Consider the following 18,390-nt stretch of genomic DNA (forward strand, 5'->3'; position numbering starts at 1 on the left):
TCTAGTCCTAATGCTAAGAGGGGAGGGAAGTCATCAATCATAAATCATAAATCCAGTCATAGCTGTGTTCGCAAGCGATACGTTTGCTGTTGGCCGAGGAGGTATCCAAGCTGTAATCAAGCGACGAAAGCCAAGTTCAATACATCTCCCTGGTCCTTCGTGAAGTATAGTTGCACCAGTCGCACTGTAGACGAGTTAGTTGATGTTTACACGCCTCATCGCACCATACTAACCAGAGTGTCAGAAGACGCGTCGTTATCCTCACGGCAATACTCGTTGTTGCATTTCCTGCAGGTGCGGATGAAAAGCTCCTTACAGCTTATGCAGGTATGACCACAGCCAAAACAGTCGCGTCTCACGCCGATAACCTGTGTTTCTTCACGTCAGCCTATTTCTTGATCAAAGAGTGAGCACATACCTTGGCGCGCAAGTGCCAGTCTCCAGGTGCAATTATCCAATATAGCCAGGCTCCGGGTTCCGGAATCCAACTACATCGTAACGGCCTCAAGGTAGCATCGCTGCTCGCGCGCCAAGGTAGGTCCTTCATCCCCACATCCCGTCGCTACCGGCTCCGGCCATCATTTCCTCACGGAGGCAGTGTTCCACGCAGAGGCCCATATGTACCTTGATGGTTTGCTTGGGGAGCAGTTGACTGGTCCCGTCGGGTTTGAAGCTCTCGGTGAGCTCCGTCTGCTGTAGCTCTGTACGCTGGGCGGTAACCGATCCAGTGTAGCAGTTCTCATCCCACCATTTGTGACATCTCTCGCACCAGCGTCCTTTCAGGCAGTCCTCGCATCGCACTATGAGAGGTGGAGGGGCGGATCCGTCGAGAGTGTGTGGTATCTGCGCGGCGCGTACGGAGGACCCATGAAGTGGTACCGGACTGAGTAGCGGATGATGCGACGGACTGGAGTCGCCAAACACTGCCGGGCCTTCTGGAGAGGAGTGGCATGTCTCGCAGCCAGACGGACCTAGCGCTACAGTGGCTACTGTAGGCCGCAGGAACGAGGATGGATGGGGTGCGCCATCTGCAGTCGCGTCTCTGACGTACGCCTTGCTTGGGTCATGGCGTGGTCCTCTGCACAGAACGGCGTCGAAAGCGATGATGCCTTCGCACGCCTGGAGAATCTCTGCCCATTCCGGCGACGGCCGCTTAGGTATGATCTTGCCAGAAGACTGGTACCACTTGTCCTCGGTCCGCGCCAGTACAGCTTCCAAGGCCTGCTGCGACTTCTCGTTCCATTGCGCCCCTATCTGCGCCCCTTGTGAAGTCGTCACGCCCTTGGGAATATGTGGGGAAGGCTTCTTCGTAACGGGCGACGCAGGGCGCGGTGTTCGATCGCGGGTGCCAAAGATGTAGATGCCTTTGACTCGAGGGGTGCCCGCAGGCCTGGACGGTCGGACCGCATATCGCAGGTATTGCTGAAGCTTCCTCTCGTTCAAATGTTTGGCTTCGCGAATCGAGAGTATGCGGACGTTGAAGCGTTCCTCAGTAAGCAGTTCCTTGACCAGTTCGGCTGTTACGCTGAGCCCGTCTAGTACGAGTGTGTGGACATTGCGCAAGACGTGCAGCTTCTCAAGTCTGTTGAAGATATGACGTAGAGGGCCGCTGTAGAAGTCGTCTTCGGTGAGGGCTTCGTCCATGCGCTCAGCACGGAAACTGGTACCGCCGATATCAAGAGGTCCATCGAAGGGTACAATAGCAGACTTCACCGGAGAGAGATCCAAGTAGCGAAAGGCCTCTGGCGACTGGAAGACAACATGGTGTAGGGATTTGCAAGTTCGCGACAGGTTACGGAGAGCAGATATTGGCAGGTACGGGGCAGTTTGGCGCAGGATCAAGGTGTTGGAAAGCAGGTCCGCCAGGGATGTAGGAAGGTCGTCACTGAAGGTAGAAGGGCCCATGGTGAGGGCTCGGGGAATGCAACCAGAGAAGTTTGGCCAGAGGTTAGATGGGTACTCACCGAATCTTTATTACACAGCGCGAGGGCAGGGCGGAGTAGCACGTGCCACTGATCTGACACTGCAGGTGTGTGTTGGATGAGCAAAAGGAAAGACTAATCGAGGTTGAGACGCTGCAGGAGATGGGGTTGTGGGTGCGTGGGATACCGCCGATGCTTCGTTCCCTGCGGCGATCGCAAGCGCAAGACCCTGCCAAGAGGCGTATTAGCAGGACACGAAAGCTTCCTGCATAAGACCTGCACGATCAGGCCGCGATGAAGCATAGATTGGAACACGTCTTGCAGCCAAGCCCGCGCTGCAAGTCTTGGTGGTCGAGTGGAAACAGGCTAAAACAGTCGCTGCGAGATGTCAGGTAGGCGACGCGACGCGCAAAGCCGCCGGGGGATGTTCGCCCCACGTTGGCCGCTTAGAACATGAATCGACATATCGAAACTCACCGGAGCATTGGCATGGACGACACAGATATGGTTTAGGTGCCCGGAGAGATTCTCGCATCTTTCTTGAGACGCGTACTTCTGTTGATCAATTATGATGAATTATTCAAACACGTCTACACATATATGGGCTGTATGTTGCGAGATACTCAGGTATGCTCGTGGCTCTATCGGTGTGTCCACGAAGCTTAGTCACCGTCTCGCAGCTGTATCGGGAAACCATCGCTTGCACTGTGAAAGATGGTAGACCAAATATAGAATATACATGACGACTACGAGTGGTGAAACTAGACTTCTGCTGTATGCTTTCAACGGTGGCGGTATCTTCACGCGTTACCACGCGAGGCTTATCGATAAGCCAAGCGGGCCGAGGCGAGGCAGCGCAATGACGCCAGTCATTCACCGAAGCTTCGAGTCGCGAGGCGCATATGTCAGCCATCTCACGCCTCTGAACTACAGCGTACCATCATTCATGTGTTCCCACAGTCTTTACCTTCACCTCTCTAGACCCGACACGATACAACCATGGACCCGGAAGCAGAGCCAGCAGAGCTGAAGTGGTCCGCGCAATACGAACTCGCACATGCGACGCGAAGCACGCTACCCGGCGACAAACTACTCCTTCCCCCATCAGCGTTAGAGCAGCTCCTTGCCGCGGCACCTGTCGTACACGTCGATGCGAATCGACCGCACATCACCGCATTCGATCCTTTCAACCCGTACACCTTCAACGCCGAGCGCCACGCACGAGCACAAACGCAGGACCGCTTCCAGCAGCTGCCTCATCCGCTTACCTTTCGCTTGGTCAATCCGGATAATGGCAGAGTTGTACATGCAGGCATACGCGAGTTCTCCGCAGAAGAGGGCGAGGTTGTCTTGAGCAGTTTCCTGAAGGAGGCTTTGGGAATCAGAGAGCAATCTGCAGAGCCATCGAGAAATGCCAGCCCAAATGGCCAGGATGAAGATGACGTGGCTATGTCGAATGGAGCAATTCCTCTGGGGACAGAAGGTGCTGCATCTACAAAGATCACAGTACATGCCAAGCAATTACCCAAGGGCACCTTCGTAAAGCTACGGCCTCTCGAAGCTGGCTATGACCCGGAAGATTGGAAGTCGCTACTGGAGGAACACCTGCGATCCAACTTCACAACCTTGACGAACGGAGAGGTCCTGGCTATAAATGGTGGTCGAGGAGTTGATGGCAAGCACGAGGAGTTTCGCTTCCTTGTAGACGGCTTCAAGCCCGAAGGAGATGGCATTTGCGTAGTAGATACGGATCTGGAGGTGGATATCGAAGCGTTGAATGAAGAGCAGGCACGCGAGACGATGAAGAGGATAGCTGCCAAGATGCACCGCGCGCCTGGAACGTCACAAGGCAGTTCCACCGGCGGCGCGATCGACATATTCAACGCACAACCTGGACAAGTGCTTGACGGTGAGTACGTCGACTACGAATTGACATCCTGGGACAGATCTCAGGGGTTGGAAATTCTCCTAGACGAAGTAGAAGATGGAGATGAGATCGACCTGTATGTCAGTCCGTACTCTTCACGACAAAGAGTTCGCCCACGAGAAGACGAGCATGTGTTCGCAAATATAAGGAGTCAATATCCGAAACGCATACGACTGCAGCCTACAAACATCGAGCTTGACGATGCGGAAGCCGTATGGATCTCAGTTCATGCATACCCATCCGAGTCACCCTCAAGCACGCCCAAACCCTTCCGTCTAAAGGTGTCGATTTTCGATCCCAAGACCGAAGCAATGGACGGACTGGACGAGGCCCTTGAGAATGCAAAAGCGGTGGGATCGGACGAAGTGATCTGCAAAAACTGCCAACAAGTCGTGCCTAAAGGCTCACTATTCCTGCACGAGAACTTTTGTCTAAGAAACAACATTCTCTGCCCCCAAGGTTGTGGTCAAGTCTTCCAAAAGCGCTCTCCAGCTTTCCAAAACCATTGGCATTGTCCACACGATACATTCAGTGGCAACACCACATTGAGTCATCAGAAGCACGACGCTCTCTACCACACACCGCAGATGTGCTCAACATGCGACATGGAATTCCCATCAATGCCCATGCTCTCCCATCACAAAACAACAGTGTGCCCAGGCAAGCTAATCCTCTGCCGCTTCTGCCACCTCCAAGTCCCACAAGAAGGCGACCCCAACGACCAATCCCCCGAACTCCTCCTCTCAGGTCTCACGCCCCACGAACTCGCAGACGGCGGCCGAACAACCGAATGCCACCTCTGCAACAAAATCGTCCGCTTCCGCGACATGGACACACATCTCCGGCACCACGATCTCGAGCGCCTATCCCGCCCCCCACCCCGCTTATGCCGCAACGTAAACTGCGGTCGCACCCAAGACGGCGCAAACAAAGCCGGTGACACCCGAGCCGGGACGCGCAAAGGCCAAGGCCCCGGCAATGAAATCGGCCTATGCAGCGTCTGTTTCGGGCCTCTCTACGTCTCGCTCCACGACCCAGAAGGCAAAGCACTGCGTCGCCGCATCGAGCGGCGGTACCTCTCTCAGCTCCTGACTGGCTGCGGGAAAGCGTGGTGTAAGAACGAGTACTGCCGTACTGGTCGAAAGAATCTAGGCCAGGAAGATAAATCCGTTCCGACTAAAGATGCTATTCCGCTTGTTAAGCCTTTCCTGCAGGGTATGGATGGACGTGGGTATGAGACCCCGTTGCACTTTTGCGTGGATGAGCGGACGCAGAAGTGCAGGACGTTGGCTGAGATGGTGGCTGCTGAGAAGGGGATTGAGGGGAAGGGTGGTTATGGGTTGGAGTGGTGTGTTGCTGCTATGGAGGCTGAAGGTGGGGATTTGGATAGGGCGAGGAGTTGGCTTAAGGGGTGGGCGCCGCAGAGGACGGAGGCTGGGGTGTGAGAGGGGAGGGTTTGGAGTGTTTTGATGAGGTGTTTGTAGATGGGTGTATAGAAGTATGATAGTGGTGGTTGTAGCATATAGACTAGATTAGAGAGATACCCAGTAACAATGTCAACGAGATTGCATAGGCCTAGAGCACGGCAAGGCGGATGAGTGCACTGCATCCGATACTAGGCAGTGTCGTATGCAATGTACGCATCCGCCTTGCCGTGCTCTAGGCATATACAACCATGCTATGCCCCCATCTCATCTCCCGTCTCTACAAGCCAAACCCTACAACTTACTCTTCCCCCCCTTATCCCGTCCCTCCCTCTCCGTCTGCCTCCCCATATCCTTCGTATCACTCGTCTCCGCCTTCAAACTCGCCGGATCACCAAGTTGCGTCTTGTTCACCTTGTTTCCATCGTCGTTCGCAAGCGTCCCTCGTACTTTCTTGCTGTGCGGCAGATCCTCCTTTCCTTCCTCTTTCTTGCTACCTGCACTCCCGCCGTTGCCAATGGCTTTCTTGTCGGCGCCGCCGGCTGATGTACCGGATTTGACGTAGGGGGCTGAGGGTGTGGGTGCGCCGATGGAGGAGGTTTCTGAGGATGGTGGGGAAGAAGTTGAGGATGAGGATGAGGAGGAGGAGGTAGCGTCGTTCGAAGGGAAAGTCTTGCTATCGTCGTTTTCAGGCTTCAGACTAACGTGGTCGCCGAGACGGGGAGTGGGTTTATCGGAGTCCATGGCTTCTTTGGTCTTTGGGTTGGATAGTGTGCCGCGGACGGAGGAGGAGTGGGATGTGTCGACCATTGTTGCTTGGAGCCGCTTTTCGTTTGGATAAAAATGTATGATGTATGGTATTGAATCACGATGATGTTTGACCGCGGAGTATGAAATCTGGGGAAAAGGGCTGGTTATGACATCTAGACGTTATCTGTACCTCGGCAGCTACGCAGCTACATCATTGAGAGATAGTGCGTGCTTTGGTGGTGGGAATGCTTGATGGAGTGTCTAGCGCGTGGGCATGACGTCTTGCATTGTGAGGCGCGTTGTCACATGAAGATCTTCGTGGTGCTTTTGCGCGTTTTGGATTCCTTCGAATCATCGTTCGGCTTGAATTCTATTTGGGACTCGTTGACTGCAGACCTTGGAGTTGAGGTCTTGATGTGTTGACGCCTGTTGTGGTCATGAACGAATGAGGTTGTGCTGATGGCTTACAGAGCGGCGGAGCTCCAAGCTCCCCACAACCCGTCCTGCCGTTACACCTCGGCATCTTTGCTACCCCAGAGTCCCGCACGCTCCGCCATCATGTCCTCAATGGACGCGAAGGCAGCACACGCGATTCACACTGCAAACACTATCAATGCGCCATCATGGACGCGAAATATTCCCACCTGTTGTCTGTTCCCTGGGCCGCTGCCCTGATTAACGACCCCAACTGGACGCCGATGGAGACCAGCTCGCGGTCAGTAAAGCCATCAGGAGAAGACTCCTTCTTCGCAGGAACGCTTGGCACTGATCGCACAATAACAACGCTTCTTACGTTCCGTCCGAAAGATGAGGAACCAGGCGACATCGCATACAAAGAGATTAAAACGATTGTGGAGCTAGGCGATGGGCTACAAGGCTACCCACGCATCGCACACGGCGGCTTCCAGGCAACGTTGCTTGACGAGATGTCCGGCGTCTTGATCGGGACGGTCATGGAGAAAAAGGCGCAAAGGGCAAGTAAGGACGGTCGCTACGTGCCTGTCGCAAGCTACGTTACTGCCTGTTCGTCCATACCATGTATCAACACCAAAACACCAGCTGAGCACAAACAGATCTAAACACTACCTACAAGAAGCCAGCGCCAACCCTGCAGACGCTTCTCTGCACAGCCAAGATCGAACGAATAGAAGACGGCGGTCGCAAACTATACGCTCGCGCGACTCTCGAAGACGGCAACGGTACGATATACACCATCGCCGACGGCATGTTCATCAGACTTTCGACCAAGCTATGACACCTCTAGATGATCATGCGCTCTGCACGGGAATAGGCAGTGACCCCACAGTGCTACTATGTGCCACGGAATATGCTAGAGGCACCCGTCGAAATGTCTGGGCATTCGGATACCAAACTCGACAGTACATGGGCCACCACAGCGCGTACTACGCTTGTACATGAATACAATATCTCATCTGCAAAGTCGCACCGCTCGCGTGGCCATCTGTCATATTCGCTGCTTGTCGGGAGTTTGGTTGCACGGAATCGCGCAACACGACTGCCGCGACCCTGCGCAAGGTCTGAGAGACGGCGAGCTGTCGCGCACCTCAACGCGCATCTCAACCCCTTTTGCAATACCGAATGCTGGTACACTACGATTCCAGCCTACGACTTTCAAGGTTTCGTTCAAGATACCTTGTTAGGCAGGCGTGTAAAGAATCGCTTGAGCTATTCACCTGCTCCACCACGAATGGACTGTCCGACTTTGACCGAAGTTACAAGCGTACATTCGCTTGACCTCCTGTATTGCACATTCTATTACTTTTTCATCGACTTGATGCTCAGATTTTGCCATGTGCGAAGCTACTGTGTCGGCGCCTGCTCTTAGTGGCAGATAGCCCGAAAGTGTAAGTCGAGTCTAGCCACATGACTGGTCATAGCCAGATTCTTTTAATCTATCTACCCTGACCCACATGATCTACCCTGTGCATGACCGTCGCCTAGGCCCGGCTCCTGTGCATCTGGGGTATTCGAAGAGGCGCTTGCGATGTTGCAATCTCAAAGCATACACCTAGGAAATTGTCTCCAAACATGGCGTTCGGCCGACCTCTAACCAGCAACAGCTCCACGATGCCCAGACCTAGGCATGCCCGAGTCTGCAAACGACACTACACTCCGTGGCCAACGTTCACGCGCCTGACTTCGCCGCCGTCATTTGCGATCTTTGACTGGCGCCGTTTCAAAACAAGTCTGTTCCAATCAGGCAGGTCAAAAACAAAGGTGTCGGGCTTGCCTTCACGTTGCTTGTCTCGCGGAAGCCTCACAAGACTCTCTGCATTCACCGCATCACAACTATGGGTGTGTAGTGAGTGCTCTGACGTCTAAGAGACTAACACATGAGCACGCGCGCTTGAGGCTTATGCTGCAGGGCAAGATCATAGGGCAGACTCATGCAGTGCGACGCATGGCATTTCTACCTAAGACTACCCCACATTTAGGCTTCGTGGCGAACTACTGTTGACGGCGCAACTCTGGGGTCTTTAAGATTCATGACCGCGGAGCCAATTGCCGGCTTCAACGCTCTGGTCTTGGCACTAGCGTCCGTCACATGCTTCCAAGGTTTGGTCGGTGTTTGCACAGTCACTGGACAGCGCTTCACGGAAATAATATGCGTAGGGCCGTCCCGGTGACCAACGCTGCATCGAGGTTAGTTGCATATCCCCTGAGTCTTCTTACAACTTCTGCTTGTAGCTCACCCATAGCATGCGTTGGGCAGCACGCTGGATCACCATCGTCATCCTCTATTCATGTTCAGATAGCCACTGCAGCTTCTAGATGTAGAGTAGATCACACTGCTCACGAGAATAGAATAAGTTTTATTCGACTTACCAAACAACAAAAAACACCCCTCGGAGATTGGGCTTGAAAAGGAAGGGCGCGTACCTACACCCTCCCTTTCCCCAGACTATGTTACTCAAGCTAAGACATCTCGAAGCCGGGACCGAAGTAAGCTATGTAACCCTTCAAACGGCAACGGGGGTAGCCGCCTAGTGAGTTAGTCTTCGACAAGGCCTTATGACCTCCTAAGTGGTAGACGGTGAGTGTCTCATCACCGGATGTCGCTAGCTAGCCAGTCGGCACGCTTCATGGGGAGCAGATCTCCAAATGATCGCGTGGGTGTATGGTTCTTTCTCCTATCACGCATTGCCACGACGTGTAGCAGTGAACAAACGGGGAGATTAAATAGGCATCATGGTCTCCCTTTCTGAGACTTCTTCTCGCTACTACAGTCTACACTCCTTTGTACTCCTCCTCCTTGTGTTCTCACTGAACATACCATTATCTATTGGCATATACTCACGGCTATGCATTTGTCCTTCTTGCTCGCCTGCCTCAGTGCAGTGGGCATTCAGGGTGCTGCTATCGGTAAGCGAAGACCGTTTCCCCTGAATATTCGCGTTACTGACACACTATAGCACGCTTCCCCCGACAGATAGTAGTGAATGATACGGAGCCCACCTCCAACATCAGCAGCATCCAGGGAGTTGCTGCTATCACGGATGGTTACTGGCTGAACGACCTCTCCGGTAACGGAAGGGCTGCCTTCAACGCCAACGGCGCTTACAAGGTCTTCCGTAACGTCAAGGAGTACGGAGCAAAGGGTAAGCTACTTTGCTTTTTGTGTTTCAGTACAAGTCTAACACCTTGATAGGTGACGGTGTCACCGACGATTCCGATGCAATCAACCGTGCCATTGCCGACGGCAACCGTTGCGGTCCCGGCGTGTGCGACTCGGCCACTGATTCCCCGGCTGTTGTCTACATTCCTTCTGGAACTTATCTCATTGGCAAGCCCATCATCTTCTATTACATGACTCAGCTCATCGGCAACCCCCGAGGTCTTCCTGTTTTGAAGGCTGCTCCAACTCTCCAGGCCATTGCTCTCATTGATGCCAGTCCTTACCAGAACAACGGTGCACCCGGTTGGACATCAACCAACATCTTCCTGCGCCAAATCCGCAACTTGATCATCGACGGCACTGCTGTTGCACCAACCAGCGGCTTCCAGGGTATCCACTGGCCCGCTTCGCAAGCCACAACCATCCAGAATGTCAAGATCCGCATGACACAGGCATCTAACTCAGTCCACGCCGGTATCTTCGTCGAGAACGGATCTGGTGGCCACATGGCTGACCTCGACATTGAGGGTGGCTTGTACGGCATGAACATTGGAAACCAGCAGTTCACCATGCGCAACGTCAAGATCTCCAAGGCCGTTACTGGTATCTCGCAGATCTGGGATTGGGGCTGGTTGTACGCTGGTCTTACTATTAGTGACTGCGGCACTGCTTTCTCTATGAGCAACGGTGGCTCGGCTAATAAGCTTGAGGTCGGCTCTGTTGTTATCATCGACTCTGAGATTACCAACTGCCAGAAGTTTGTCGATATGGCATGGACTCGTAACAGCGTTCCTACTGGTGCCGGACAGCTCATGTTGGAGAACATCAAGCTCAACAATGTACCCAACGCCGTCGTAGGAAACGGCGCTACCGTGCTTCAGGGTGGCACATTCACCATTCAGGCTTGGGGTCAGGGAAACAAGTACGCTCCTAATGCCAACGGTCCGGAGAAGTTCCAGGGAACCTTCACTCCTGTTGCTCGTCCAGGAGGCCTTTTGGATGGCAACAAGTACTACGCCAAGTCGAAGCCACAGTACGAGAACCTCAACTCTGGCGACTTTATCAGTGCTCGCGGCAGTGGAGCCACAGGTGATGGTCGTACCGACGACACCCAGGCTGTCCAGAATGCCATCAACAGGGCTGTTTCCTCTAACAAGGTCCGTCCCCTTTCAATCTCACACAATCTCATAATCCGAGGCTAATCATTGTCCAAAAGGTCCTCTTCTTCGAGCACGGCGTCTACAGAGTAACCAACACAATCTACGTCCCCCCCGGCTCCCGCATGGTCGGCGAGACCTTCCCCTCAATCATGGGCTCCGGCTCCGTCTTCTCCAACAAAGACTCCCCCGTCCCCATCATGCAAATCGGCAAGCCCGGCGAAAGCGGCCGCATCGAATGGTCCGACATGATCGTTCAAACCCAAGGCGCCACCCCCGGCGCCATCGTAATCCAATACAACCTCAACACCTCACGCGGCTCCGGCCTCTGGGACGTGCACACGCGCATCGGCGGCGCCAAAGGCACAAACCTGCAAGTCGCGCAGTGCCCGTCCACCGTCGGCAGCGTAAAACCCGAGTGCATGGCCGCCCACACAAACGTACACGTAACCAAGGGCGCCAACGGCGCGTACTTCGAAAACAACTGGTTCTGGACAGCCGACCACGACATGGACGATGCGCGCAGCACGCAAATCACCATCCTAACAGGTCGCGGCCTGCACGTCGAAGCATCAAACGTCTGGCTCTGGGCCAACGGCGTCGAACACCACGCAAACTACCAGTACCAATTCAACGGCGCGTCTAATATCTTCGCCGGCTTCATCCAAACAGAAACACCATACTACATGCCCACGCCCGACGCCTCCAACCAACCCTACGGCACCTCCGCCGCCTACTCCGACCCCGTATACCCCTCCGGCGCCTCCGCCTATGGTCTGCGCGTGCTGAACTCCAAGAACGTGCTTGTGTACGGTGGGGGTCTGTATTCTTTCTTCCGCAATTACAGCACTAGTTGTTCGAGCGCGGATGCGAGTGGTGGGGCGCGGATATGCCAGAATAGGATTTTTAGTATTGAGGGGGATAGCAGTGTGCAGGCTTTTGCGCTTAGTGAGGTGGGCAGTGAGTGGATGGTTACGGTGGATGGGGTGGATAAGGCGAGTTGGAGGGATAATTTGAGTGTTTATTCGAATACTATTGGGTGGCTTGGGTATAGGGTTTAGGGTGAAGGAGGGAGGGGGTTGGGGGGTTGGGAGATGGACGGAAGAGGATTGTATATATGGGATGGAGGGCGGTGTTTGGTGTTTTCGGGGGGGGTTGTTTGGACGGTTGGTTGGCTACGGTCGCTATCTTTCTGTCCGGATAGGATGGAATGGAGTCTTGGGTTGTATGCTACTGTTGTAGTATATTCTTTCTTACTGAATGCAAAGGATCAAAACGTATCGGTTCTTCCTCTCTCTCCACTTACTAGTGATCTATGTAGCACCCCACATTTAGTAGTCATCTTTCTGCGAACTGGAATCCGTGATCCGAACCTCACTCGATCCGTCCAGCTGATCAGCATCGACATCACATGCGCGTCAGGGTCAACCTTCCACATGTGCGACATCGGCGACCACTGCATGTATTGTACAACGGGGTAGTCAGGGGATTGCTCGTATATGCAGTGCTTGTAAACGTCGGTATGTAAGAACACCAGGTAATCACAAGTAACCGAAGTTCACATTGTATCCGAACTAACCCTCATGCGAGGCTAGCACAGCACAACCCAAACCTGACCATCCGGCTGCCAACATACAAAGTGGATTGAGAGCCAATCCATCGACACTCAAACACGTAATTACTCCAGATCAATGAGCAATACCGAAAGTCATCACCACCCAATGCATGCACATGCCCTTATGCAACAGCTTTTCTTCGATATGAATTAAGGAATGGATAAGAGATAAGAAAGTGAATATTGGTATCCAGACGCCGTGATGAGGATGTGGGAATCGAAAAATGTGGATCTCATGTCCGGAGCGGGACTCGCTGAACGCCAAACCAAAACGCAAAGACACAACAGAATAAATGAAGTCGCGTGACACAACAAGAGTTTGCGTCGGACAGGGGAGTATGATCATCACTGCATGCGTTTTCGCTTACGCACGTCATCTGCCTCATCCTCCTCACTGCGTTCCGCAGTTTCCGCGGGATTGAGGAGCGAGTGGACATTGGACGCCATACTAGATCGTCGAGTAGGTGGTCCAGTGTCGAGGCCTTTGAAAGGGTATCTAGCTCCCGGTAGTGTCCAGCCAGCATCTGGATTTAATGTCGACGACATATTTTCATTTGGCGGTGGAGGAGAGCCGTGTCTTGACTGTGCTTGCCGTGGACCGCGGGGTAATTGATATGATTCCAATGCATCACGGAGCTGCTGGTCACCACCTCCGATAGGTGGATGGCGCGGTGACGAGGGCCATTGTGTGGAGTTGTAACCAGAAGCGTAGGGCGAATTGACAGCAGGGTTGGGTGGCTGCGGTTGCCAACCGTGTAAGCGGATATCTGCCGAGGTGTGCCGCCTATATAGATTATACGGAGGGGACAAAGTGCTTGGCAAGTTGCTCCCCAGGTTTGCACCTCCCGGCTGCTGGACTTGTGGTGGAGGAGGTGGGGGTGGCTGATGGGAAACTGGGGTTCTGGCTGAAGATGGAGAGTAATTACCCGTGCCTATTGAACCGTAACGTCGCGGAGAAATTGCAAGATGGGCCGGGATCGGAGCCTTGTATGGAGCTTGCCGTGAAACGTTCGCCAAGGATCCTCTCCGCGATTCTGTTAGATTGTCTTGTGGCATTTGCCGGGGTGATAGGGGTGGGCCGTTGCTACTGTCTACTTGCATAAAGTAGGATTGGCGTGCGGAGAGAGGTGCATCTTCTGGTGGCTCCAATGCTCGGAGCATGTCTGTTTGTCGAGCAATCTCACGCTGCATCATGGCGACTGCAAAAGTCAGTGTGTGTCGCGTAGATAAGGTTTGAGCATTGACGCGTACCATCCCTATGGATAGGGTTTTCCGGGTCCGGCACCATCTGCATGATGAGGTTTGCAAGGTCCTGATTCCACTGTATAATCTGTTAGCTGTTGTATATTGGAGTCTAGACAGTCGACTTACTTGGTGGCATTTCATCATGCCCTCGGCTAGCACCGAACTCCTTTGAGTGAGGTATGCGCATGTGTCTTCTGATCGCTGCATGCGCGCATGCATGTCATGGAGGTTATATTCGAGACTCTGGAGACGTGACTCGACAGGGTCCGGCATTGGGTCGACCGCCTGCCCAGCTGGTGGGCCAAGGGGCATTTTGGGCGCGGGGAAGGACTCGCGATGGACGAGGGCGTGTCTAGAAGCACGTCGCTTGATTTCGCGTAGACCGACCAGATCGCCTCGTTTGAAGTTTCCGTTGCCGTGCTTGAACTCCCAAAGCGGAGTGTCTGGCGATCCCGTGTGGAAAACGTCGCTCACTGCAGCGGTACAGTCAGCATGGGATTATGGCATGGCGGAAAGAAATTGGACACGTACCCTTGTGGAAGCCGTACATGTTCAGCTGGCGCACGAATGAGGAAATGTTGGTGTGCTTGAAGTAGGACCTGGGATTTGTTAGTCAGAAAGCCTGGAGCGGCCGTGGCTTTAGGTGTACGTACGAAAGGACTTTGGAGAACTCGCTAGAGGGAGACATGACGAAGCTCTCGTTAGTGCTCGCCCAGGAGATGAGGTGCTGGATGCTCTGGTCTTCGAGCATGCTGTGTCGTGTTAGTGTCGCATCGCGTGCGTACTGTTGCGGCACACGTACTTGTATAGCTTGTGTATGAAGGCTGTCTGGACGACCTTGGGCTGTTGTGCAGCTGCGGCAGCGCCCACTGCAGGCGCCGTGCTGCCATTGGGCGGCGAAGTGTTTTCCGAGTCGCCGTTTCCTTCTCTTTGCGACGGAAGCTGGAACGAGACCGATTGGGTGCGCTCGTTGGGCGGGCCCATGGTCGACGACGAGGGCGTGATGTCCATGGGGTCCCGGGACGCCGCAAGCCTCGGGCTGGACGAGGGCAGGATGGGAATCGACTTGTGCAGGTTGGGATGGTGAGGGTCGCCGGAAAAGGGACTGCGGCGGGCCTCCGCGACAGAAGCCATGTGGGCGATGTGGAGAGCAGGCGTGGTGTTGAGATGTCAGGCCTGCTGCGTGCGTGGAGACGGGCGCACGGGGGTCGTGCAGGGGAAAGGGAATTGAGCAGCGAGCGATGGGCGCAAAGATTCAGAAGTGTCTCGAAAAATGCTTGAGGCCGGGTGGATGCAGGGTCCCGACTTGCGGTGGCAGCGAACGTGGGCGGGCGGAGAAGATGCGGAGGAGCATGCGATATGTGTGGCCGACGTCGCCGCAGAAGCTTCGAATCGGCGGGCGAGCGTCTTGGAAGCTTCCTAGGCTTGGGGGTTTCTTCTAGCGCCTGCGCGAGCCGTAGAAATACGGTTCCAGAAAAAGTCGGCGTGGCAGACGGTGCCAGTGGTCCTTTGTCGGATCGGGAGCGGCCGTCGCTGAGGAATAGGAGCTCGCGCAGTCCGAGGGGCAGGTCCGAGCGCTGAAGACGACGACAATTCCAGATGCTCCGGGATACTGTGTTTGAGCGTGCGAGGCTTGGCGGGAGAGGAGGAGACAGGTTCGTGGGAACTGGCAGACTGCGAGGCGCGGCGAGATATGCCGGCGTGTCGCAACACTGGCTACGGACGGAAAGGAGGTCCAGGCACGGGGCGTCGAGGGCGGAACGGTAGCGCTACCGCTGAGAATACTATGGGGGATCGCGATGTGGGAGCGTGCTGCGGGAGCATCTGAAGGCCTTTGCGCACCACCAGCCGAGCCAAGTGTCATCCAACGCTGAGGGGACACATGGCCATCTTCATTTATCTACCTATCCATCACCGCCCTCAGCACTGTGTAGCTCTAGGTACCCCGACGCCCGCTGACAGTCCATGGCCCGCCGTCCGGGTTTGCTGCCATGGTAGGGCAATGGCATGCAGCTCGCGGCAAAGACGTCCCTCCATGTCGACGTTGCATGTGCCCGCGACCCCTGCCCTCGGCCAGCTGCAGGTCGAGACACTGAAACATTGCTCGACCATAATAACCCACCGCTAATATCACTATAACGCGAACTGTTTCTGCTGCGGGGTCAGCATATAATGCGCCTCATATGCCTATGCTCCTCCCGAGTGCCCGTGATGCGGCTGCGGATGCGGAAGGCAGTGGCACAGACTAGAATATCGAACCTTCGCCAGAGTTGCCTCAAATGCTGCCGGACAGCTGAAGCCGACTGACTCCCTTGCCCATGGTCAAACATTGCTAGTACGACTCGCGAGCAGCGACGCCATCCTCGGCTTTCACGCGTGGTTTAAGGCAGGGGAGGGTCCAGGGTCTGCAGGCAGCCTCCACGCACAGACCTCCTTGGATAAACGTCGACCACCAACCTTCCTTCGAGTCAGCCTCGACCGACTTTCCCCAGGCCAACCCAGGTGCCGTCAACGCAGAGCGTTAGCTTTACCCCGACGCTACCACCTGCCGTCACCGCACCAGTCTATCACCGACCGCTCGGGTGGCGAGTCGCCATCCTATCGATAGCCCTGCCTTTGATCGGCAGAAAATGCAGCATGACTACCGACTTCATCGATGCGTTTCGACGCATGCATGTACATGAGAGAGAAAAGGCACTCACGGCTCTAACAGCAGAATTATCGCCATATGAGTGGAGGACACTCCACGCCACGACAAGCAGTCGCACCTTCCAATTCGACGTCATCGGCAATCTACCCGTTGAGCTGGTGGCCCAGGTGTTCTCGCATTTAGACGTTGCTGCTCCTTACCGCTTGCAAAGTATCTCAAGACGATGGAACCACACTCTTCAGAGCTTACACGTTATCAAAGCAAGCCTCAACAGTTGGTACCAAGGTACTGTCAACTTCCAAGATGCCGATCACGCTCTGTGTCAGAAGAAAGCCCGCAAGATCAATGCCTTTCGTACCGGCAAGCCGCGCAAAGTCTACAAGATAACACCCAAGGACAGTATAGATGATATCTATTTAGCAGGAAACAGTCTCATCTGGCAAAGCCTAACCCTCACTCCGGAAAACCAATCGCGAAATGTTTGCGTCCTCGATCTAGCTACATGGGATCTTCGCTTCCTGGGTGGCGAAGGCCGTGAACGAATTATCGACGTCTTCGTATCTAGTGAGATTGTGGCGCTAACAACTTGGGCGAACATCTGCTACGTTCACGAATTGCATGGCAAACGAGGTTGCAAGAAGTTCAGAGTACCAAACAACAACTATTTCGCCAGCGTTGCCTGTCGAGAGCGCACTGTCGCATGTTTTCATATCGACTCCGGTTTTGCATCGGTGTATATCTGGGAATACGACTCCCAGCGTGGAAGATCCTTCAACATTAACTTTGAACACGGTAACATGTTCTGGGGGACAGATGTCGTGTAAGTAATCTCTGGGGTTGCTGAGCGGTGCTCATATCCTTTGAAGCCAAGGAATCCACCAACACTGGGATACTCTATGCATTCTTTGCACGTAAAGCTAATCAGAGTCTAGCGAGAACGAATCACTTGGCATTGCTCCTATCATACAGCCCGCGACCCAGACAATCATCTTATTTGCCAATGCCGCACGTAACAATGACGTTCCTTTCCACCAACAGTTCTTCGCGTTCGGTCGCTACACATACAGCGGGGAGTGTCTCAGCACACACCACGCAAACCTCCACGGGGTAACTTCTCTCTCGTATTTTTCCCGTGATCCAAACACCTTTGTCCCAGTCGACGACAAGCAGAACATACTGTCGATAGTCATGCGAGACACCAACGGCAAGTCATCCTTCCTAGTGCGCTTCAACGAAGAAGAAATGGACATGAGTGTATGGGAGGGTTCCCGGCTTTACGAACACCCCGAATACTCAGATACCAACGGTGCCATGGCGTGGTGGAAGGACACATGCTATGCCGCATTCTGGGATGGGGACGTCGAAGGCGAAATGCGTGACACGATTGCGCTTATGGACCGGAAAGCCGACAAACATGATGTGAATGCGGTTGAGGACGCCAGTAACGGCAAATCCTACAAGCCCATCGTGGCTGAATCAACAGACAACGAGTCACTCGATCTCGATATCAACGCCCCCGTTGTCATGAACGAAAACTATGTTATCAGAAACGCGGGGAATAGATTTTACATACTCTGTTTTGACGACGACGATGAGGGGAAGAAACCACAGGAGAGTGGATCGTTCTTCGATATGGGAGAGCTTGAGGTGTTGAAGGGTTTGGATACGTGGTTCGATCAACCACATTACAAGGGGTGGCTACAGTCTCGGCCATATGCCCGTGTAAAGGAGATCTGGGGGCCGGAGCTGGAACGCCGGAGGCAGGAGCTTTCATTATCTACAGAAAGTGACTAGGCATTGAGATATAGTAGTGTATGTGTCGCAAACTTTGGAATTGCGATAGGGATTCTAGCAAACCCTAGTAACTTTCCATACAACAGGACGCTGACCAACTCCGAATTCTCTACTGCGCCCAGATTACCCTGCTCCATATGTCATACCTCGCACGCCATAGCATCCAAAACCTCTACTACAATCAACTCTTCACCAATCAGTCGACCATGACCGATAACGAATCTGAACTGTGAGATGGTAAATTCGTTAGATCAGCACTGCCATCTATG

At 54.0% G+C, this 18,390-nt stretch overlaps 7 protein-coding genes across 7 annotated transcripts; 4 read left to right on the plus strand and 3 right to left on the minus strand.

Moving 5' to 3' along the window:
* Positions 1-543: 543 nt before the first annotated feature.
* Positions 544-1,905, minus strand: J4E79_007824 (uncharacterized protein; the record flags this gene model as incomplete). Its single annotated transcript, XM_049356686.1, has 1 exon — positions 544-1,905. One exon carries the CDS (start codon positions 1,903-1,905, stop codon positions 544-546), a length of 1,362 nt encoding a protein of 453 aa, XP_049209033.1.
* Positions 1,906-2,921: 1,016 nt separating this feature from the next.
* On the plus strand, positions 2,922-5,294 carry J4E79_007825 (uncharacterized protein; the record flags this gene model as incomplete). Its single annotated transcript, XM_049356687.1, has 1 exon — positions 2,922-5,294. One exon carries the CDS (start codon positions 2,922-2,924, stop codon positions 5,292-5,294), a length of 2,373 nt encoding a protein of 790 aa, XP_049209034.1.
* A 273-nt stretch (positions 5,295-5,567) lies between these two features.
* On the minus strand, positions 5,568-6,083 carry J4E79_007826 (uncharacterized protein; the record flags this gene model as incomplete). Its single annotated transcript, XM_049356688.1, has 1 exon — positions 5,568-6,083. The coding sequence occupies one exon, from the start codon at positions 6,081-6,083 to the stop codon at positions 5,568-5,570; it is 516 nt and encodes a 171-aa protein (XP_049209035.1).
* A 563-nt stretch (positions 6,084-6,646) lies between these two features.
* Positions 6,647-7,278, plus strand: J4E79_007827 (uncharacterized protein; the record flags this gene model as incomplete). The annotated part of the gene is made up of 2 exons (XM_049356689.1): positions 6,647-7,001; positions 7,097-7,278. The coding sequence occupies 2 exons, from the start codon at positions 6,647-6,649 to the stop codon at positions 7,276-7,278; spliced, it is 537 nt and encodes a 178-aa protein (XP_049209036.1).
* A 2,068-nt stretch (positions 7,279-9,346) lies between these two features.
* Positions 9,347-11,878, plus strand: EXG1 (exo-1,3-beta-glucanase; the record flags this gene model as incomplete). Its single annotated transcript, XM_049356690.1, has 4 exons — positions 9,347-9,407; positions 9,458-9,643; positions 9,694-10,817; positions 10,877-11,878. The coding sequence occupies 4 exons, from the start codon at positions 9,347-9,349 to the stop codon at positions 11,876-11,878; spliced, it is 2,373 nt and encodes a 790-aa protein (XP_049209037.1).
* Positions 11,879-12,777: 899 nt separating this feature from the next.
* J4E79_007829 (uncharacterized protein) lies at positions 12,778-14,811 on the minus strand (the record flags this gene model as incomplete). Its single annotated transcript, XM_049356691.1, has 7 exons — positions 12,778-13,199; positions 13,359-13,631; positions 13,684-13,753; positions 13,804-14,150; positions 14,209-14,276; positions 14,331-14,429; positions 14,480-14,811. The coding sequence occupies 7 exons, from the start codon at positions 14,809-14,811 to the stop codon at positions 12,778-12,780; spliced, it is 1,611 nt and encodes a 536-aa protein (XP_049209038.1).
* A 1,503-nt stretch (positions 14,812-16,314) lies between these two features.
* Positions 16,315-18,121, plus strand: J4E79_007830 (uncharacterized protein; the record flags this gene model as incomplete). The annotated part of the gene is made up of 2 exons (XM_049356692.1): positions 16,315-17,147; positions 17,260-18,121. 2 exons carry the CDS (start codon positions 16,315-16,317, stop codon positions 18,119-18,121), a joined length of 1,695 nt encoding a protein of 564 aa, XP_049209039.1.
* Between the last annotated feature and the right edge of the window lie 269 nt (positions 18,122-18,390).

This window comes from Alternaria viburni (assembly GCF_023758015.1).
Source record: "Alternaria viburni strain BMP 2772 chromosome Unknown scaffold_17, whole genome shotgun sequence".
In the NCBI taxonomy this organism is placed as follows: Eukaryota; Fungi; Ascomycota; class Dothideomycetes; order Pleosporales; family Pleosporaceae; genus Alternaria; species Alternaria viburni.